Here is a 24402-nt window from a genome sequence, read left to right as displayed (position 1 = left end):
ATATGCACTTCGTAAATTAAACTGGACAGCATTTCCTCTACCATCATATGAAGCACGCTGCATGTTCATCAATATACAAGCACTTAAAGAACGCCGCGACTTTGAAATGCTTTATTTTATCAGCGACATTATTTTTCAACGCATTCAATCAGTTCCATTATTATCGCAATTGAATTTTTATATACCTAGCCGTCAACTACGTTCCAAGAAATTATTTTTAGAAAAACGTTCTAGAACAAATTATATAAAATTCAGTCCAGTCAATCGAATAATGCGCCATTACAATCAATACTGTGAACATCCTGACTTTACTATGTCCAATCTCAGCTTTGTCGTAGAAATAATGCGTAGTATGTAAATGAACATTGTAAACAATGTATATGTAATCTACATTTGCTTGACGAAGTAAATAAATAAAGATTTCGGTTAAGAATTCAGTGCCGAGCCAGAATCCTGGTCTCAAATTTAGTTCCACAACACAGATTCAGTAATCAATTCAGTAATCCAGAATTAAGTTCAAGAAATCAGCTTCAGAACTCAGTTCCAGAATCTAGCATCAAAATTCAGAATTCAGATTCAAAATTCAGTTCTAGCAGTCGGCTTCAAAATTTGGTTCCAGAAATCCAGAAAGAAACTGAACCTTTCATTTTATTCGTATTCACGTCATCCGGTTATGTCTCTGACATTCCCCACCAGTCTTTTATTAAAACTCCATCAATTCCGATTATTGCTCCGATTAGTAACTATTGTCAGTTGTCGCATGTTCGAGTCCCAACTTGGAACAATTCTTAGTAGAATTATTGTACTAGTCATGTAATGGTTCTGTACTCTAAAAATCAGTTGCGAAGTCTATTGAAACAGAAAGCCAAATTCCTCAAAAGAAATGTAATGTCAAGGCTTTGCTTTCCAATGGCAATACGGATTTATCTTATGTATACAATCTAACTTTGTTAAAACCTGATCAAACATAAAAGGAGCCCATGTCATCCATCCTAAGTATGTTGGCAGTCTTCGTAGTTTGCTTTCATGTTTCGTTCAATACAGTGGAAACAACGATAGCAAAAGTAGTGGTGTTCATAATAAGAAGACGATCAAATCCCATCACGATTTATTTCATGCGCTGTCGTATTCGAACTACAATGAATCTAAAATTTTATTAAATGAGCAAATCTATCTCGACGTATATAAAGTAACAGAAATTCCATCTAACAATACTAGTAAACCAATGTTATTGCTTCCAGAAAGAGCAAGTACGAAACCTTACTTCAAACGTTACCTATCATTATGTTGAAAAATATACCTCATTGTACGAAGCGACTCTTTTCGTCAAAACGGAGGTGTGGTAAATCTTGTGATGGTATATGAAATCACTTACCACACGTAAGAAATAGAATTTGTATTTTCTTTTATCAAGACGGAAAGTATCTTTATAAGTATACTTTATACTAGTAACCTACTATGTCAGTAGCAAGTAACCAAGATGATTAATAACCTAATGGTCAATCGTCTCTCGATTCAGACAACGATTCCGACAGCTAACATCGACTCAAAACAATTTCGGTAACAATTTCTATGAGAAGAAGGCTCTACAACGACATACACTGAGGTCTTTTTTACGCGGAGAATATGCACCGCGTGAATAAAAACTGTGAGAAAAAAACACGTAACTTCGGAAATCCGCGTAAAAAAACGCAAAACTAAAAACAAATTTTTTTGATGCCAAATATCTTATAATTGCATGAAACGTCCAGATCTGGTGCAATCTGAAAAAAAAACTTTTTTGGTAAAATCGGACTCAATTTTTTTTTTGAGATTTCCGAAATCGAAATTTTTTTGATGCCCAATGGCTTAGAAATACATAAAACATTGAGATATGGTGTAATCTAAGAAAAAAAAATTTGAAAAAAAAGGAATTTGAAATCCACGTAAAAAAATTCGAATCCGCGTCCGGATCTAATGTAGTCTCAGAAACGATTTTTTTTTTAAATCGACTCTGGGACTTTGGGATTTCCGAAATCGAAATATTTTCTTTGATGCCAAATGTTTTGGAAATGCATAAAACGTTGAGACATGGTGTATTCTACAAAAAAAAATTTCAAATCGAAAATTTTCTATGTGTTCTAAGTGTGAGAGTTGACTTAAAAAACATTTCGGGATAACACCAGATCACGACGTTTCATGCATTTCTAAGACAAAACAAGAAAACCGGATAACTTTGAGAATTCGCGTAAAAAATACCGCATAACTTATGAAATCTGCGCACAAAAAAACGCAGAACTAATAAATTTTTTATGATTCCAAATATCCTATAAATACATGAAACGTCCAGATCTGATGTTAACTAAAAAAATCTATTTCTTCAAATCGACTATTATGCCAAATGTCTTAGGAATGAATAAAACTTTGACTTTGGGACTAAACAAATTGCGAGATTTCCGAAATAGAAAATTGAGACTGCGTAACTTCGAAAATACGCAAAAAGAGAACCACAAAAGTGAAGAAAGTTTTTTCCATGAAAAATATCTCAGAAATGCTTGAAATGTCGAGATCTGGAGCAATCCAAATTTTTTTTTGTTTTTGCGAAAAATCGAATATTTTCTAATTGTTCTAAGTGTGAGTGTTGACTTAAAAAACATTTCGGGATAACACCAGTTCTCAAAATTTCATGCATTTCTTAGACATAACAAGAAAACCGGATAAATTTGGAAATTCGCGTAAAAACGCATAAAAACCTCTCAAAAAAGATCTCTGTGCAGTCGAGAATAGAAAAAAGCAACAATAAAGTAGAGCTGGATGAAGACATAGGCTGAGAATCAATTGTTCCTTAAATATTGCTTAGTTTTTACTTATTTCAATTGTAGATGATTTAACCTTATGACTGTGTAGAGTCGAGGAAATAAATATAATTTAAATACAGTTACTAGTTAATACCCATTCAATTATTATTCCTGAAAACCCCGATTCCACTCTGGTACAATGAATACAATCTGTAACATGTAGAGAGAGAATCTACGACATGAGAGCGAGATATACTTCGAGCTCAGTAGAGAACATACATTGGCGAGGAACGGACGTTAGCATAGCAGCGGTGGAATAACGCAATTCCATGAAAGATTACCGGAGGAGGATTAAACCGAAAAGACGTTGATAGAGATTCTACAAATTGGCGCAGTCGATAGGATTTATAATGGTGAGTCTGGATAACATAAAATATAGATTTTCTTCGTCATCCGGTTGTCCAGTGGATTTTTTTCCAAAACTAGAAAATGGCTTCCTCCTTTCTACCTATATTCTTCGATTATTGCTGTCCAAACCATACACTGTTGAACGATAACATTCTACAGTGTTGGTACAATCAATATACAAGTAAATAACTCACTTGGATCGTTATGCATGAGGTGGTATGTGGTATCTGAAAGTTGGAGCATTGTGTAATGTGGAAACGCGAGCCCGGTTGACGACCGAAGCGCATGTGTTAGTAAACCAAAGCGAAATTAGCTACATTATGGAATCAATGTTTGTGTGTGTGGTATCGCATAAACAGTTGCTAGCAGAAGCAAAATAGGAAAAGTTAATGCTGATGGCATAAGACTTTGGTTGCGCATAGGGATAAAACTGCGAGGCCGGCTGAAGACCGTAGCGCTTAAGACAGAGAATAACGCGAGGCCGGTTGAAGACCGTAGCGCACAAAACGATTGAGAATGTGAGACCGGTCCAAGACCGCAACAAAAGATGATGGATATTTAATCTTGAATGAATGACCATGAGAACTATAATAATGTTCATAAATTCGAATTAATGTGTGTTACATTGCGTTACATTAATTGAGGTCTTGTTAATATTTACAGATGAACTCAGACAAGGACTGGCCGTTGGAACCGTTTAACGATTCATTGGTTCCATCTGATTTGCGACGTGAGTGGGAAGAATGGCTCAGAGCGTTTGAACTGATTGTAGAGCTCAGGAAAATCGAATCACAACATGAAAAATTCATACTCCTCATGGCACGAGGAGGCCGAGGACTCCAGCGTATTTACTGTAATTTGCGACCTGTTGATGGCGAAATTACCCCAGATCCAGTAAAAGTTCCTTTAATACTTCCCGAAACGCCAGAGTACGACAATGCGGTGAAAAGATTAAACCACTTTTTCGTGGGTAAACGAAACGAACGGATTGAGCTGGAAGTTTTCCGTTCGATGAAGCAATTATCTGACGAACCGTTTAGTTATTTTATTTTGCGGTTGCGCACACAAGCGACGCGGTGTGACTTTCGATCCCGCGAAGAAATTGAAATATTACATCAAGTGGCAATGGGTGCCCGTGATGAGCATGTCAGAGATAAAGGTCTGGAGGATTCTATGTGCTTAGATGATTTGACAAACTACGCGATGAACAGAGAAATGTTACAAAAGCTAAAGGAGAAAGTTCGTCAATGCAAGAACGACGAAGACGATAGATCAGTTGCTGTTGTTAAACAGGACTGGAGGAAAAAGCCGAAATTTAATTCTAGTTTCCGCGAGAACCGTTGGGGCCAAATAAAACATACTGAGGTTGAATGTGGAAATTGCGGTTCGTGGAAACATTCTAAAGAATCACGAGAGTGCTCTGCTCGAAAAGCTCGGTGCAACAAATGCGGGCGTATAGGCCATTACGCAAGAAAATGCAAATCAAGCAACTACGTTAACGTTGGAAACACAGGGACCAGAAACCGTTCCAGAGCTATGGATGTTAATTCGTTACGAGTTGACAATCCATACCGTCACCATGAGGAGTTTGCTAAGATTGTATTACCACGTGACTCATCGGAAATATCGAAGGTAGAATAGTTTGCATTTGTTATGTTGAATTACATAAAAGATTTAAGGTTATTTTTCATTCATCGACATCATTGCATTACAAGAATAATGCGAGGTATCGTAGAATCTCAATGAATTTGCAATACTCGAATAGTAAAGAATTTAAATACATGATCTAATTTAAAAACTATGTTTCTTTTATCTTCGCCAAATTCAGGTACGAGAGAGAGACAATGGATTAATAATATGTAAAATTGATAAAATTCCTGTAGTTTTCCTTATTGATTCTGGGGCATCCATAAACACGGTTACTGAACAAGATTGGGATGAACTTTCCAAAAATGGTGCAAAGGTTTACAAAAAGCGGTATAATTGTGACCGTCATATTACTGCATACGCTAGCCAGGAACCGTTGAAAGTTCTAATGATTTTCGAGGCTCGGATCTCCATAAACGAAAGCAAACCCGAAAGCTATGCGGAATTTTTCGTAATCCAAGGGGCAAAAAAGTCTTTGCTGTGCAAAAGAACTGCAGAAGATCTCAATGTCCTAAAAGTTGGCCTTGATGTGTCTAATATCGAAATAAAATCAACTGTCTTTCCAAAATTCCCGAACATTCAAGTTAAGTTGTCTATCGATCCAAACGTTCCGCCAAAGAAAGTTGCTTACTTGCGTATTCCAGTAGCAATGGAAAGAAAAGTTGAGCAGAAAATCCTTGAGATGCTGAAAAGCGACATAATTGAACCAGCGGTTGGCCCACCTGAGTGGATATCACCTATGGTTGTGGTTCCAAAAGGAAGAAATGATATCCGCATTTGTATCAATATGAAATATCCTAATCAAGCTATCCAGCGCGAATATTATCCACTTCCCATGATAGATACGCTGTTGAACAAACTCAGAGGAGCAGTGTATTTTTCTAAACTCGATATAACATCGGCCTTTCATCATATCGAACTTCATCCGCACTCCCGTGGAATAACAACGTTTATGACTAACAGGGGGCTCATGCGATTTAAGAGATTAATGTTTGGGATCAACTGCGCCCCTGAGATCTTTCAGCGAGTAATGACGGAGATGTTGACGGGTATCGAAGGAATAATTGTGTACATTGACGATATAGTTGTTTCTGGAAAAAACCGAGATGAACATGACTCTCGTTTACGAGAAGTCCTAACAGTACTCGAAGAAAATAACGCTACGCTGAATAAGGAAAAGTGCGTATTCGGCGTAAAGCTGCTTGAAATACTTGGTTATGAGGTGAGCGCAGCCGGTATTAGTCCATCGAAGGAAAAAATTGGCGCAATACGGAACTTCAGGTTACCTGAGACAAAGGAGGAGGTTCGAAGTTTCCTCGGAATAGTAAACTTCATTGGACACTTTATACCAGATCTTTCAACAAGAACTGAGCCGTTGCGTCAATTCATTAGAGGAGATGTTCCTAATTTCGGAGTAGTTCAGAAAGAAGCGTTCGAAGATTTACGTAATGAGATATCAAATAAAGTACAGAAATTAGGGTTTTTCGATCCTATGGATAAAACTGAACTATACGTAGATGCGTCGCCGGTTGGTCTCGGAGCGGTTTTAACACAGAAAGATAGTTCGAACGTTGCACGAATAGTGAGTTTTGCCTCGAAGGGTTTAACAAAAGCTGAGAGAATTTATCCACAAACCCAGCGAGAGGCGTTGGCAGTTGTGTGGGCGGTTGAGCGTTTTTACCCATATTTGTTCGGTACAAGATTCACAATACTAACGGACCATAAGACGTTGGAGTACATATTCGAGGGAAAGCATCAGCATGGAAAGAGGGCATGCACTAGAGCTGAAGGATGGGCCTTACGTCTGCAACCTTACGAATTTACGGTTCAGCATATTCCAGGATATACTAACATATCGGATATCTGCTCTCGTTTATGCACAAACACAGAGGTTCCATTTGACGAAACCACGGAACACTTTTTATGCTCGATTGGCGAAGTTCCTAATGCTTTAACGCTTCATGAAATTAGAGCCGAAACAAGTATCGATAAAACCATGTTGGCGATCGTCAAAGCCTTACAAACGCATGAATGGCCACATGAGTTGTTCCGCTATCAAGCATTTGCAAAAGAGTTGGGGGTGATCGAAAATATAGTCGTCAGAAATGATCGAATAATACTACCAACGAAACTACGACGAAGAGCGCTAGAAATTGCTCACCGTGGTCATCCAGGTATTGTGGCAATGCGTCGAAACCTTCGACAGAAAGTCTGGTGGCCATGTATGGACCGTGACGTAAGTGAATTCGTGCAACAATGTGCAGGTTGTTCTGCAGTAAGTAAAATGAATATCCCCGAACCTATGCTACGGAAATCGATGCCAGAGCGAGCGTGGCAAGAAATTGCAATTGATTTTTTTTCAGCCAAGGAGTGTGGTACATTCTTGGTCATAATTGATTATTATAGCCGTTTCACAAAGGTTATAGAAATGAAAGGCACTACAGCGCAAAAAACTATCGAGGCTCTAGAACGTGTGTTTTTGGAGCAAACATACCCGGAAACGATCAGAAGTGACAATGGTCCTCCATTTTCTTCTGAAGAGTTCGCAAATTACTGCATTACCAAAAACGTCAGGCTCATTAAGACTATCCCGTACTGGCCGCAAATGAACGGCCTAGTTGAGCGGCACAATCAAAGCATTTTACGAGCTTTAAAGATTGCTAAAGCTCTTAAACAAGATTGGAGGAAAGCAATTCGAGATTACGAATATATGTATAATACTACACCACATTCAGTTACGGGAAAAGCACCTTTGGAATTGTTAACTGGACGACCAGTCAAAGATCTGCTTCCGTCCTTGCATACTGAACCGTATTGGAAACGTGACGAAGAAACTCGAGACAACGATGCTATTAAGAAAATGAAAGGAAAAATTTATGCTGATAATCGGAGGAACGCAAAAAAATCGGAAATAAAAGTAGGAGATGATGTCATGGTGAAGAGCTACGAATCAGGAAAGTTAGAAGCGAACTTTAAACTTGAGAAGTTCAAAGTACTGAAGATAAATGGAAACGATGTCACTATTATCAATGAAGAAGGTGTAACATATCGTCGTGCTTTAGCTCATCTGAAAAGATGGCCACATTCCCTCGAATCACATCAATCTCGGAAACAGTCAGTTGACAGTCCTCAACGCGCGTCTGATCCATTGCTGTTAGAGGCTCCTAAACCAGTAAACATCCCAGAGGAAACAGAGCGCGGCTACAAGCAACGACTAAACTCTCCGATCCTCCGACCTAAGCGAACAAAGAAACTTCCAGCCAGATACGACTTATGAATGACAGCACGAAAATTTTTTTTCTTTTTTTCTTCCACTAGAAAAGAGATGTAGAGTCGAGGAAATAAATATAATTTAAATACAGTTACTAGTTAATACCCATTCAATTATTATTCCTGAAAACCCCGATTCCACTCTGGTACAATGAATACAATCTGTAACATGTAGAGAGAGAATCTACGACATGAGAGCGAGATATACTTCGAGCTCAGTAGAGAACATACATTGGCGAGGAACGGACGTTAGCATAGCAGCGGTGGAATAACGCAATTCCATGAAAGATTACCGGAGGAGGATTAAACCGAAAAGACGTTGATAGAGATTCTACAGACTGTACCCGTGTTCTGATGCTGGATAATAATTGAAAGGACCGGTCATTTCGCCGAAAGACGTTTCGCCTTATGCCATTTCGCCGAGTCACTTCACCTTATGCCGTTTCGCCGAATGGGTCATTTCATCGAACATGTAATTTCGAGTAAAACACATCATTAATTAGAAAACCAAAAATTTTGGCTATTTATCAAAAATATTTATTTGTTTTTATGTCTCCTGGTTAAGTGATGTGGCGCAGCCACTTAACCGACGACAAAATGGGCCAGCAGATTGGACGCCGACCCACTGTCGGAAGCAGCGGCCTTTCGCATACAAACCTGTAACCCTCGAGTTTGCCCGGTCTACTCAATGCTTTAGTACTACAGAATCGGCCAGAAATAGTCGAAAACACGTTTTCGTTCGGCACGTCAGAAAAGACATTGAAATCCGTCGCAAAACAAACGTCTTTGACTCATCAGTGCAAATAGCAGAAACTTTACGTCTGCTTAGCGGTTCAAATTGAACTGCCGAGTTTAGCACTAAGCAGTTCAATTTGAACTGCTCTGCACTGATGAGTCAAAAACGAAACGTAAAAATAATATTTTTGCTTGCTAAACCGATTCTGAGAAACATATAGAGGACTTGAAGAAACCTAACGTCCGCATACTTGAGCATGTTTGAGTTCACAAACTGTTCCAACCCTGTCTAAGAATTTTTGAAATTGTTACCTGACATATCTCCTCTCTACCTCTCTGATATTCTAAAAGAAACAGTTCTGATGAAAAATTTTGGTTACATCAAATGTATAACGTAATTCGGCTCCGTAGAACCTGATACCATAGTCGAAAAGCTTGTGAATTTGCATGGATTATATCTAACTGCAATTTCCACTGATTCAAAAGGTCGATGTAATAGTGAATTCGCCTACGAGAATTGAAAATTGCAAATATTTGAAATTTCCTATCGCAAATGTTGTTAATTTATAGAACAAAGATTCATGAACCTTAATATACAAATTGTAAAGTTGAAGCTTTCACTGTTTCACTAATCTGGCACACGTCGATTTAACAGCAGCCTACTAGTGATGTGCAGTGTTGGGAAAAATCAAAATTTCGAAAATCGCGACTGAAATTTTTCACAAGTGATTTTCAGACAAAAAAATCATCGATCAGACCCCCACTGAAGAAAAGTTTACTACTGATTCTTTGAAAACGCGATTCTCACTGGCACTGATCTTACGTGGCAAAAAATCAGCTGTGAAAAGTTCACTAGCAAATATTCGCCTCGAAGATATTTAGGATATTGAATATAGCTAATATGATTCTCGATTCAGAAGATTTTTGGGAACTGAATTTTCTCCCGCGGACCCACACGAACCGAAAGGAAACGGCCATAGATAGCGCCATCTGGAAGACCCATGCAACATACAATGGATTCTAGAAAATCAAAGACGACATAATCTAATGATATTATTCTAGTTTTAAGTTAGTTGTTAATTAAGATTAGAAAATACCCTTGGCATCTTAGAGCTTAAGCAGTGTGCCTAAAAATATATTATATTATTGAATAAAAAAAAACTGAATTTTCATAGTGATTATGTATACGAGATTTATTCAGCAATACCACTCAATAAAAGCAGCAAGTGCTGTGATTAATAATAGTTATAATGATATTCAAAACATTATCAAAATACCAATCACAGAGCATGTTATGTTGTGCTGATTAAAAGTTTTACTCAATTTAACTTTAATATCGTACGCATAAGTAACAGGAGCGCAGGTTATCGCTTAGCCAATTCAAATGCGTCATTCAAACGCTACACCTGCTGTCTGTTCGAAACATGCAAAATGCTGGGTTGCTGTTACTTCTATAAATCGAATTCGTGCTAAATTGCGTTTTATTGGGTGTAATCTAAATACTGTGGTGTAATCAACCAGCTGGAATTAAAACAGCCTTTCGTCACTATACTCATTGTTTGTAGTGTGGAAAAATATATTGTTGATCATATTGGCCATCCATTAATAATTTCTCAGTTGCGATTCAGTAGAGATTTTATTATTGCTGAAAATATAGTAATTATATCTTGCACAAATCACTACGATGTCGAACTGAACTGCCCATACTTGCATATCAGTCCCATATGGAAAATCGTCATGTCGAGAAAAAGACGATCAAAAGTCGAGAAAGAGACGATATTTCCGAATTTTTTGATTTATTGTGCTACCTAATACTAAATCATGGTATTATTACATGAAATATCGATAATACCTTTGCTATTCCAATATTGCAACAAATGAAATTATTGAAATTTGCACTGGATGGGACTGTCATGCGGGTACTTTGCATATGGGACAGACATGAGTTGACAATTTTTGCACATTTTACTGTACAAACCCTCAACTCTTATTGAAATTTCTGAGAGCAATAATGGCTTTGATTGTATTAAAGAACGCTCACTACCAACTCTTCACACGATTCAATTCTGTGCCATCGAAGAAAGACGGATATCATCGCAGCAACAAAAAACCGGCTTGGTTCATTTAACATAGAATAGACACCAGTGCGAGAGCGAATTTCTCTCGATGACCTGTCTGAGAATCAAAGGTTAGCACGCTGATATGGGGATTCTCTTTGAAGGAACACATAGTCGCTTCTATATGGGCAGTTGATAATAGCGATAGAATCATTTTAATATTAACTATGTGCATATAACCTTTGTATGAGTTGTGTCTATGAAAATGTATTTGAATGCTCCACACAAGGGTTTTGATATATTGCAACCTAGTATGAGAATCTTCAAGTCGAATCATCGATTCGATTTTCTGCGATAATTGTAAACTTGCGATTCTCCTTGGTAAATTCCACACAGCACCAATCATTATCAGACTGTAAATTTTTTAAGGGCCGTGAAATACTCAGAGTATGAAGTGCAGCGAAGATTGAAAATGTTGTATACAATATAGAGAAATATCGAGCAGCTTCTATCAAATTATCGGCAATCACCAACATTGTCTGATAGATAGATTTCATTCCTCAAGCTAACTTAAAATTGGAGAAAATCGATATGGGACTGATATGCGAGTATGGGCAGTGAAGCGTAAATGAAATTCAGCATCGAAATATCATCGTAGACTCTTCTCCCGTTCGATTATTTCTTTAGTGATATTTTTGTGGGTGAAAATTCGTTCTTTAATTTTGCTGACACAAAAAAAAATCGCTCGTGAACTTCGAGGCTCTGAGTTTCGTGCATGTTTGTTTCATGAATGAAAATCTCAGATGTCATTTTTTCAGTCACTGATATTATTTTAGTGCTAGAAATACAAAAAATTCTAATAAGTAAAAATTCATTACTGAATACTACGCTGTTTCTACACAATATCATATCCACTGTGGCAGAATACCACATGTGAATTTCAATGTTTTAACTAAATGAATGTCAGTTTTAATAATGATAAACAGCTTCAATAATGAAAACAGCTGTAAGGTTAAATATCAAAAGTTGAATACGAACTCGTAGCTTTTTTCAAAGATCAAGCCAGTTTGCTGGCCAAGCGTTGTCGTGATGAATGATAACAAACTTGTGTCGTGTTTCCATATTTTGACAATTCGTTCCCTTCGATTTCCGCTTCTAACGAATTGTATGAGAACGATACAAGCATCCCTTTCATGGAGTAACCACTAGAAAACCAGTAGTTTTCCGAGTCTGAAAATAAACTTTTAAAATAGATTTAAATTTATCACTCTTACGAGAGTGAGATTGAACATTTGGACAATACTTGTAATGCAGGCTTTCATCTTTCAATCACTAATAGCGTAACAATTATGATAAATTGTTAATCAACAAGATTCAAGACAAAATCTGTTCTCAAAGCGTAACGCGATTTCTTTTATTAAAAACTCTAAAACGGGCCCACTCTCCACTTAGTCGTTCTGCATTTCGAATGGTCAAGACTTCCTTTCGCCTCATTGGATGTTGGTGAGATTCGAAAAGCCATTGATTTTTTTCAAATTGCAAAAATTGAATGGTCGAAGTTTGTCTTCACCATCTGTGAAAGTGGATGCAAGAAAATTACGAGAAAACGTTCAGCACTTCTGAGAGAGAGAGAGTGAGAGAGATAGAGACCTGGTCGTGGCGTTGGATGTCGAGCAACCACAAACGGAGGTATAAGGTTTGATGGACACAAAGGATGAATGAAAATTTGACATAAATTTAACTGCAATCAAAGTTTTTTTTTGTTGTTGTTAATGAATCGGAGAAAGCTACCTCTGCATTATGAACGATTAAATAGGTTTGATGGAAATAGAACATATTGCTTTCAGCTTCCATTCGGTTCGCAAAACATCAACCAATTAAAGGTGGTGCTGCTTAACACAATCAAACAAGGTCCCATTTCCTAAACGGATGTAGTCGGATTGTGAAATCGGGCACTGTTGCTGCTACTGCTGCTGCTGGTGCTCCAGTTCATTCTATGAGGTCAATTTCGAGGTAATAAAAATGTTCCAAATTTATTTCATTGTTTCATTTTATATCGTTGCTATCGTAGGATTTCAATCGGCATTTAATGTTATAAGACGAACGAGAAAGGTTTAACATTACGCTGTCATCCGTATCGGTACTTGAGAAGTTCAAAAATAAAATTAGTTTTCGACTATAGAAGTTCATGTTTGGAATGATATTGGCTGGTAGAAAAGTATATCATCAAAAAGTGAATTGGACTCATGTTGCATTATTTAATAAGCTCTTTTCAATCAACAAACAAAACAACATCTTGTTGTTTAGTTGAACAACAGATGGAATCGATTAGAATTACAATTCCACCGACCGAAAACAAACAATAAAATCAAATTAATAAACATTTTCCCAAGACTAGTGAGTTCAAGCATCGAACCAAGCTCTCGGGCGATCTTTAAGAACCTCTCCTCATCACTCGAATATGGCACAGGCCTGGCACAGTTCCAACTGGCCCGCCGTAGGCTCGCAGCCGTCGGAATAACCGGGGTTTATGGCCAGGCAGACGCAGTTCGTTCCTTCTTCTACTAACCAACCTATTTGTTCTTGCTTCGATGGGTTTTCACTCAGTCGTATAGTCTTGAAAACTCATATATTTTTTCCATGCGACCAGTTATCAAGAAGCACTGTCAGAAGTGTTTTTCGTTTTGCTCACTTTGGTATAGTGCACACAATTTCTTGAATTATACATTTTTTTTTCTTGTAGCCAATGAACAGATTGGATGGCACAGAGTTTTTCCACCTAAGGTTCGAGACACAGGCTCCCGTAAGCTCTCGTAGGAATGAGGAAAACGAGCGGGTATCTTGACACATATCGATAATTTATTGGTCAACGGTGATCTTTTTTTTTTGTGTCAGGAAGTAAAGGAGTTATTTGAACTTACCATTAAAATAAGAAATCCAACTTTTATCTCCATCGTGACGTATCAATGGGGAATCTTGTTTCAAGCGCCCGGGCACTAATCTTCGACGTTGAGTTAAATGCGGAAAATAGCACACATACACTGATCACTGACACTAGATTGGTTGGTTTGGTTGGCTGTCTTCAGGGGCAACTTTACTTTCTCTTGTACGTCCCGCAATGAAAAGCAAAACCCTCCCGCCGGGGAATAATAACATTAATCTAATTAGCACACTTTTCTCATAAGCGACCTCAGTCCATTCTTCGTAGTAGCGAACACCGAATTGTTTGAGAGTAAACTATATTTGCGGTTGATTGATTACCGATTGTAGGACGCTCACGGTAGGTACTTATGCTTTAGTGTAATTGTTATGTATTTTTTTTATTCGTTCCACACTCTTGTCCAAAGCTGTCAGTTAGTAATCACCTAGATCTGCTTCCTTGAAAAGCAATCAATTATCTGTTTCACGCCTCCGATTTTTTTTTCTTTTATTTCGCAAACGAATTCAAATATAAACTGTTACTCTCTTTGTGTGATTCACCTACCGGAGCCAGTTCGCACAGATAGATAGTAGGTAATAATTTTAGGCAAATCAAGCCCCTAGCAGAAGAAAATTCCAACGGCACCCGGCTTTAGTTCAACACGGCGAAATCCAAAGCTAACTGCATATCGCACACAATCAGACCACCAGAAAATAAAAAAAAACGCAGCGTGCCTCGCCGAGGAAAGCCAAGCCAAGAGCAGCCAGAATAAATAGAAACTTAATTCCGCCAATTTTTCCTGCTTCTCGCAACCCTGTACATCTTGCTTGTTCGGACGGAAAACGCCGCCGTCTCTGACCACCGTCGCGTCACAGTAACAACACTCGCGCTCGCGTGCTCTAACGGATAGTCTCGGGAATCTGCGGGAAATGCGCGAAACTTCACTCTGGACAACAACAACAACAAAAACAACAACAGTCCTCCGGTGGGGGCATAGAAAGTTAACTGCAGGCGAACACACCAGACCGATTCGAAGTCCAAACGCGAACTGAACTGATTTTGGTGTATGAACTCTTTTTACAGTCCCGCACCACGTCTTGTTGCTACTGCTTTCCAGCTGCAGCCGATAGATGAGCACACCGCGCTCGAAAGCATGGTTCGAAATAGACAAAAGCAACCACAGTCAACAACAAGTGCCTGCCGCCGAGGTCTTCTTCCGCGCGATACCAACAGCAGCGGCAGCAGTAGGCAGCAACAGCAACAGTAGGCTGCTCCAAAGAGTTCAATTTTCGCCGTTGAAATGCACAGAGAGCGAGAGCCTACTGCAGTGATTTGATGGGAGAGAAAGAGAATGAGTAAAAATGTTGCACGAGAGGTTGTTCAAAGAAAACCTCAGCGAGTGCATTTCCAGATTCGATTCATGCACGTCAAGGTTGATGGTTGAGTGGGAGGGAAAATTCCGTGCTGATTTGTGAGAGTGTTACTCTTTTTTTCTTCATATTTTGAACCGGTTGAATTGTCCGTCAGTTTTGACGATATGTATATTCAATTTCCTGCTGAAAATAGATGTAAATATTTTTATCTGTGCACTCTTAGACAAATCGAAATTTATTCTTGACGTAAATTCAAGCATCCCGTAATGTCCTCAGTGATGACACAATATTAACAGTTCGGCTGAAAAGTTCGCATCGTTTAATAGAAACACACATTTTTTTGCCAAAATTCGTTTTTATTTTTCAACATAATTGCCATCAGAGGCGATACAGCGATTATAGCGATCTTCCAACTTTTCGATACCATTTTTGTAGTACGATTTGTCCTTTGCTTCAAAATAGGCCTCAGTTTCAGTGATTACCTCTTCATTGCTTCTAAATTTTTTACCAGCGAGCATTCTCTTGAGGGCTGAGAACAGGAAAAAGTCACTGGGGGCCAAATCTGGAGAATACGGTGGATGAGGGAGCAATTCGAATCCCGATTCGTTCAATTTTAGCATAGTTTCCAATTATCAATTCGTTGTTGTTTTTGATCGATTGTGAGCTCACGCGGCACCAATTTTGCACAAAGCTTTCTCATATCCAAATATTCGTGAATAATATGTCCAACACGTTCCTTTGATATCTTTAGTGTGTCAGCTATCTCGATCAACTTCACTTTACGGTCACTGAAAATCATTTTGTGGATTTTTTTCACGTTTTCATCGGTAACAGCCTCTTTTGGACGTCCACTGCGTTCATCGTCTTCGGTGCTCATATGACCAGTACGAAATTTAGCAAACCACTTACGAATTGTTGCTTCGCCCGGTGCAGAGTCTGGATAACACTCATCAAGCCATTTTTTGGTATCGGTATCGGTATAAAAAAGTAGTGTTTCATCAACACACGAAATACCCTTTTTTCCATTTTTTTCACAATAACAGCTTCACTCAAAATGCAATATCTCACAAACTAATAATCAGACAGCTGTCAAAATTATACACGTATCTTTTGAAGGTTGGTACTAACTGAAAATGGTATGGATTTAATTCTAGTGGCGCCCTCTCATAGAAACGATACGAACTTTTCATCCGATCTGTTACATCTATTAGCATGTAAAAATAATGTTTGTGTCTGTATAGATGTAAACTTCTGCTGAACTAATTGGAGAGTTAACAATATGACCTATCTTTACATGCTTTGAATTGTCAACTTAAGTGAATTACGACACTCCTTTTATGTGCATCTAAAGGGTGATTTTTTAAGAGCTTGAGAACTTTTTTAAACAATAAAACGCATAAAATTTGCAAAATCTCATCGGTTCTTTATTTTAAACGTTAGATTGGTACATGACATTTACTTTTTGAAGATAATTTCATTTAAATGTTGACCGCGGCTGCGTCTTAGGTGGTCCATTCGGAAAGTCCAATTTTGGGCAACTTTTTCGAGCATTTCGGCCGGAATAGCCCGAATTTCTTCGGAAATGTTGTCTTCCAAAGCTGGAATAGTTACTGGCTTATTTCTGTAGACTTTAGACTTGACGTAGCCCCACAAAAAATAGTCTAAAGGCGTCAAATCGCATGATCTTGGTGGCCAACTTACCGGTCCATTTCTTGAGATGAATTGTTCTCCGAAGTTTTCCCTCAAAATGGCCATAGAATCGCGAGCTGTGTGGCATGTAGCGCCATCTTGTTGAAGCCACATGTCAACCAAGTTCAGTTCTTCCATTTTTGGCAACAAAAAGTTTGTTAGCATCGAACGATAGCGATCGCCATTCACTGTAACGTTGCGTCCAACAGCATCTTTGAAAAAATACGGTCCAATGATTCCACCAGCGTACAAACCACACCAAACAGTGCATTTTTCGGGATGCATGGGCAGTTCTTGAACGGCTTCTGGTTGCTCTTCACTCCAAATGCGGCAATTTTGCTTATTTACGTAGCCATTCAACCAGAAATGAGCCTCATCGCTGAACAAAATTTGTCGATAAAAAAGCGGATTTTCTGCCAACTTTTCTAGGGCCCATTCACTGAAAATTCGACGTTGTGGCAGATGAAATTATCTTCAAAAAGTAAATGTCATGTACCAATCTAACGTTTAAAATAAAGAACCGATGAGATTTTGCAAATTTTATGCGTTTTATTGTTTAAAAAAGTTCTCAAGCTCTTAAAAAATCACCCTTTATAAAGACGTCAAATTACAAGAGACGATCGAAGTGAGTACACAAAAATGACGAGAAATTTATGTCACTCTCATTTTCGCTTGCAAACTATGAGAACGAAATCCATGTCCAGTCAATAACATAAGCGGAACAGTAGTTTCAAAATTGTGTTCTTTCTCTCATTTGCCTTTTCAATCACTTGTGGTTTTCAGTGAAAATCCCATGCAGTGTCAGTATGCAGTGTCGGTATTCAACCGAAGCTATGAGATTCCAAAATGACAGAAAAAGGTTTCATAATTACTTTTACCTGTTAGGGCTCGAATTTGTAGTAGTTTTGGTTTCCAAAGAGGTTTGGAATGTAATTACTTCGATTTGTCACTCTTTATAGCCAAACGTCACAGATTTTCGATAAATCTATGAAAGAATGAGAATTGAAATTCTGCTGATGTTCCCTGAAGACGTTGGTTTGGTTTCGTATTGTCATAGAGGAAAGAGTGACGCTGCAATTATACTCTCCCATTTTTTCAATCAGAACGAATCTATCTCCAATCAACACAAATCGCTTTATAAAGCTTGAGTCCGCTCAACCCTTGAGTACGCTGTCGTTGTTTGAGCACCAAATTAAGTTGCGAATATAAACTGTTCAGCGAAAAATCGTTCGTTTTGCTTTGCGTCATCTGTCATGAAGAGATGCAGATGCAACGAAAATGTTTGAAGGCCCGATCAGATGGTAATAACAGAATTATAACAACTGGAGTAATTTATTTCAGAAATACACTGAAGTCTATTTTTATGCGAATTTACGTACCGCATAAAAAACCGCATAAAAAAAACCGCATAACTCTGAAAATTCGCATAAAAAAAACCGCATAACTCTGAAACTTCGCATAAAACAAAACCGCATAAATCTGAAAATTCGCATAAAAAAGTCGCGTAAAAAAAACGCATAAAAAAAGACCACATAAAAATGACCTCAGTGTATTTTGTAACAAATTTTGAAATATATTTGGCTGGTAAGCTGTTAAAATAACAAAAATCATAACAAAAAAGACTTTAGCGGGAACAAAATCGTAACAGATTTTGAAACGTTTGTATCACAATTATTATTGAATTTGATATAACTACAGAAGTCTGAAAGCAGAAATTTATAACAATAGTTGTAATAAATTAGATAGCAAATTTAACACAGAAAAAGTATATCACAACCGATTTTAAGTATGGTTTGAATCCAAAATTGTTGAATGATATTTTTTATTAAATGAATAATTTATTTAGTACTCTTATTTCTTCTTTTAGTTCCTTGAAATTCTGATTATTATATTTCGATATGAAGTAGCGAAAGAACTCATTTTTCCAATTAATGAACTTCATCATGAGTCTTGCGAATGAAAAATAAAACATCATAACTGATTTTGTTATTATATTGTTAACATTGTTAATTGTTAATTAAGTTTTAACTTTCAACTGTTTTTATTTGTTAAATATCTCAAAATAACACAAATGGTTATACATATCAACTGTTGATATATGTACTTGTGTTATGATTTTGTTCTGTACATCTGATCGGGTGCTCATCAATCTTCATTTGTTATCAATTTTGCGAGATACTTCCAAAGCCGTTTTTATCATGAATCCTGAAATGATTGCGTGAAGTACATTCAACCTCTGTTCAAATGTATTCGATTTTCATATGTCTCGCCATACTGTAGAAAAATTATTTTTTTGATTTGATTTTACGTTTCGTCTTAGACTCATCAGTGCGTAGCAGTTTATGTTGAACTGCTACCTCCGACCTGACGGTTCAACATAAACCGCTAGGCAGACGTAAAGTTAATGCTATTTGCAAAACACTTATTTGATATTACACCTAAGTGTAATATCAAAACCGACGTCCCGAACGAAACAAGTTTCGGCTTACTAGCCGTACAGATTTTGGTAAGTTTGAGAGGTAAAGAGCTTTTACCCCCTAATTTATGCTAGGTGCACAGAACCAATTTCATTTGATTTTACGTTTCGTCTTAGACTCATCAGTGCGTAGCAGTTTATGTTGAACTGCTACCTCCGACCTGACGGTTCAACATAAACCGCTAGGCAGACGTAAAGTTAATGCTATTTGCAAAACACTTCTTTGATATTACACCTAAGTGTAATATCAAAACCGACGTCCCGAACGAAACAAGTTTCGGCTTACTAGCCGTACAGATTTTGGTAAGTTTGAGAGGTAAAGAGCTTTTTATTTTTTTGATTTTTCACCAGCCAGCTTACATTATGTGTATTGAGTGTTTGCAAATTGTAGATGGTAATTTGAAGGGGAAAAAAGTTTACTTTTACCCCCAAATTTATGCTAGGTGCACATAACCATTTTCACTTAAGTTTACGTTTCGTCTTCGACTCATCAGTGCGTCAGCAGATTATGTTGAACTGCTGACGCAAACCCCCGGATTACCACAATCTGTACGGCCAGTAAGCCGAAACTTGTTTCGTTCGAGACGTCAGGTTAGACATTACACTTCATGTGTACCAAAAAAGTGTCTTGCAAATAGCATTAACTTTACGTCTGCTCAGAGGATTATGTTGATCCGGGGGTTTGCGTCAGCAGTTCAACATAATCTGCTGACGCACTGATGAGTCGAAGACGAAACGTAAACTTAAGTGAAATTGTAGATATTTAAAGAAGATAGTACGATGGGTTAGTTTACGATAATGTGTAATATGTATCATTTGGATAAATGTAATCTGTTGGTACCAAATATGAGAAGTTTTTATGCCTGTTGGAGAAGGAGAAATAGAATCTCAGCTCCACTGGGCTTTTCCCTTCCTCTTGAATAAATAAATGAATAAATAATAAATAGAAGTCTTCTGGTCTGTTCACCAAATTAACGGAATACGTATGTATAGCTAAGTATAGTTCACAATGGAAGCAGTGCAATCGTTGTCAAAAACATGTGATCAACTCCATACAATGGAAATACATAATTTTTTACACCTTTCGAGACTTAATTCTGACTCCTACTGCGTCCATTAGTTCATCCAATAGAAATTTTTTAATAAAAATTATGTGCTGAAACGAACTTGAAATAGGTTATGAAATCAACAACAAAATGTATAAAAATTTCAGCTTATTTTATAATTTATAACAAATTAATCGTTTGGTTCAAATAATATGATATTTAAAAATAAGAGGAATATGTTTTATTAAACTCAAATCGTTGTGACTATATTAGTATTATATTAGGATAAGAATTCTATGTAAAAGTGGCGAAGAAAAACTTATGTAAATTGCCTTCAGGGGCGGGTAGGGTCTAACACTTTTGAAAAATCATTTATTATTTTCTTTATATTTTCTTATAGCAAAACATTTGAAGAGTTTTCTGTGAAATTTTCAAGCCTATTGGAACGAAACTCTGGAAGTTTTGGATCTTTATCTATGGCTATATCATTCTACGTAGAAGCAAGAGCTCGGTGCACAGGCCAAGATTTCTACTTCGATTGACTTCATAACTTGACAAAACATTCTTGAAATGGTTCGTTATAATAAAATATAAAAGAAAAGATATGATTTTTTGAAAATGTTAAACCCTACGGGCCCCCTGGAGTAATTAATTGTTTCCATTGATTTTATAGACGAAAACCTTTAAACGCGTTTTCCTCGAAAGCAGGTTTTGAAAGTCCGTGTCCATCGTCATTTAAAAATTACTGCACCAGTTTTTTTCAAATTTTGCACTCACTTTCTACATATAAAAAACCAGACCCCAACGTTTTCCTTTTCGTTGTTTGTTACTTTGGGGAGGTTTAACAGCTAAAAAATGGCGGATTTTTTCGTGAAATATCGTAGTTTTCACTTTGAACAACCACCAAAAATTTAAAAAATTAAAAAAGAAATCAAACAGAAACGTTGGGGTCTAGAAAAACCTCTACCGGACGTACTTATAGCTTTCTAATTAATAATGAGATGTATTCGAAATTATCCTTTCGGTGAAATGACCCTTTCAGCAATACGACTTCCGACGAAATGACCCGTTCGATGAAACGACTTTCGGCGAAATGACCCTCTCCCGAATATTCTATAAATGAAACAATTAAAAGCGGATTTTGTTTATGTCGCTTTGTGTATGAGACCGTTATTATATAGTTTTATGTTCGATTTCAAAGGTTTTAACTTATATAGATTGCTGAATGCAAAAATTGGAATTGAATATAAGAATTCCATAATACGGGGTAATACGCATTATTTAGTCTGAGTTGATCGGTATATGAAATCACGCAAATAATTGTCTTTAGTTTAGATATGTTACTTGATCGGTGTACGTTTCTCCTTTATAGGTAAAATATTGGATTTCTTCGGATACATTCAGTTGTTCTTGGCACCTATGTCTTATGTCATATTGAGGACGGGAAGTTTAAAAACAATAAATAGGCATGAGGAAACATCTTCAAATGCAAAATGCGAAAAATACATGAATAAGCAATAGTTTTTTCTGATGAATATTGATTATTAATTATTTCGTGCACCACGTTTTAAGAAAAAAGTACGTATTTAAACATAATACTATAAAACTTTATAGCATTCTCTGTTGCCGAGATATGAATATTTGTTTCGGAAGAACCGCTTATGTTTTTACCCGGTTTAGGCATTCAAAGTTTTTTGTTCGGTTCTAGCAAAACAGTAATTTATTTTTTAAATATCGAAAAATTAGAAACATTTTTACGAATTTTTTTTTCATTAGATATAGAATAACGAAACGTAGAAACTGACTTCAAACGAAAATTCCGTAACGGTTTTTGTGGTCAAAAAAATATAACATACTGTAATAGTAACATTACCCATGAACTACTACTACGCACATCTTACAAGCACAATTAACCTTATCCCGAAACAGTAATACTATATTTCATACGTACGTACCTAATTTTTCCCTGTCCAAACCTTTCTTCCCCTTATTAAAGTACAGACTGTAAAAAAAACCTGTGCAACAAGGTACTCGAACCGAACACGAAGTAAGAAAATAATATATTCATCATCGCTCGCACCGATCAGCTTCACGCAAATGGAGCTGGCGAATTTCGGTAAGCCGCCACCACCAGTCAGCCCGTTAGATTCCCGGTCGTATAAGCACGGTGCGGAAAATATGTGCCACAAAAAGGAAAGTTATTGCACCGACCGGCGATGGACCCTAAGAATACGTAATTAGGCGACGACCGTTCCTCAATTAAAAACTCATTCGAGATTTGTTGGAATAATAATGCAATAAAAGCAGAATTCCCAACGAAACAGAAAACGATATCGTGTTTATTTTCGGCTATTCACTGTTTTGTTTTACGAGCTTTCGTCTTACTATGGTTAGGACTGTCCCGAACCGAGCCCGCACACCGCAATCTCACATGAATAGTAATCAACTCTTTTTTTTAACTGAGCGTAGAATCTGACAGTGGAATTATGAGATATGCGAACGCAAATGCAGTGAACTACCGTAGAAGGAAGGGCAGTTTGCGTTTAACTTAATTTCCCTCCCACGATGGCTTTCCAAAGCCGTCACCGTTGATTGACGGACTGCGTTTCGAAGAAAGTGCATCAACTGTCTATTAAAATGCCGAAACGCTGAATAGGTAGCTCCATGTTTTACTGCCATTGCACCCGTACAATGCCCTTTGAATCAATTATCGCAATTTACGATCGCATTGTTCCAAAAGCCAAACGCGCGGGACAAACAAGCGGTCGCGATCGAAACAAACGCGGCGATAATCGACACGCAATAAACTCACGTTTTTCTTACAATTTCCCGCCTTTTTCTTGCAACTTGGCACGGTCCAGGTGGTAGACACGTTCCTGTTGGCAGACCATCCAAAAAGCATCGATAAACGCGACAGAAACCATGGGTTCCTTTTTCTGATCCGTCCGGCTTCCAACCTTCAAACCGGTACTACATCTAATTCGATCGGAAAGAAAATTTACTAATTCAGTTTGGCGCTTTGTCGACCACGACAAGCCTTTCTTTTTAAGGCCATCAGCGAATGGACGACCGAGCAATGACGACGCGTCAGGTCCAATTTGTGCTGACAGTTTTGACTCATTACCACCAAATCGGTACTGGGAAGATCCAGGAAATCACATTGATACCAACGAGAAAGCGTATGCCGCCGTCTCTTGCAATGACTAACCGTAACAGTGGAATGAGGTAAAATCAGCTGGCAAAGAGCCAGTCGCCTGCGTTTCAGGTACTGAACTGACCGGACCAGTTGAAGACAAGAAAAAAAAATATTGCTGCCGTGAGTTCAGCAGCGGTTTTCCCAATGCCTTCAGTATACTGTGATTATGTGCTCTCGAAGAAATGATCTACGCGAGAAGTGCCAGCCGAAAGTAGATCGCGTGAGTTATGGATTCTAAATTGAATTAGATTGATGATTACCGGCTAGCTGTTGGGCAGTATATCCGTTAGATTCGATTTGCACGCCGCCCTTGGTGTTAATTATGGGAATTTATACTCATTATACAACGAAATAAATAAGATAAGTTGAAGTGATTTTTGGCAACCAAAAAATTGTGCTTCTGGAAACGTAGCAGTACTTTGACCCTGTGTGACGTTGTTTAAAAACGGGTGCCACTGTTCGTTAGTCAAAATTTAACATTGATGTAGTTGGAATATTCGAAATCAAGCTACACTTGGATAGAGCATACAACAAGTATACTTGAGTCACTGGTTCCCTCTTTCTCCTGTCCGTAGACGTGCTCTGTCGTTTAGCTTCCTTGGAGATGAGGGCAAATAACATCTCAGAGAGCAACTCAAAGCATTATTTGTGTTTTTTTTGTCGTGAATACGACTTACTTAACTATGGGGTGCCTTTTCAAAACTTATCCTCTGAGAGAGCGATAAGTTTTTGATGGTGAATATCTCCTGTTGTATCTAACGAATCAACATTATTTTTGCTACACGCCATCGGAAATATGATCACAATT

General features: G+C 37.6%; 2 protein-coding genes across 2 annotated transcripts in view; one reads left to right on the top strand and one right to left on the bottom strand.

Annotated features, from left to right (window-relative positions):
* Positions 1 to 14938, bottom strand: part of LOC131435401 (uncharacterized) — a 132021-nt gene extending 117083 nt beyond the window's left edge. The window contains exon 1 of the mRNA XM_058603241.1: positions 13816 to 14938. Within this exon, the coding sequence (XP_058459224.1) occupies positions 13816 to 13848 (33 nt within the window). The 5' untranslated portion in view covers positions 13849 to 14938. The remainder of the gene's footprint in view (positions 1 to 13815) is intronic.
* LOC131435402 (uncharacterized) lies at positions 2936 to 4990 on the top strand. Its single transcript, XM_058603242.1, has 2 exons — positions 2936 to 3190; positions 3849 to 4990. Exons 1-2 carry the CDS (start codon positions 3188 to 3190, stop codon positions 4824 to 4826), a joined length of 981 nt encoding a protein of 326 aa, XP_058459225.1. The 5' UTR covers positions 2936 to 3187; the 3' UTR covers positions 4827 to 4990.
* Positions 14939 to 24402: the final 9464 nt, after the last annotated feature.

This window comes from Malaya genurostris, chromosome 3, assembly GCF_030247185.1.
Source record: "Malaya genurostris strain Urasoe2022 chromosome 3, Malgen_1.1, whole genome shotgun sequence".
NCBI lineage: Eukaryota > Metazoa > Arthropoda > Insecta > Diptera > Culicidae > Malaya > Malaya genurostris.
This window is presented reverse-complemented; position numbering and strand designations above follow the sequence as displayed.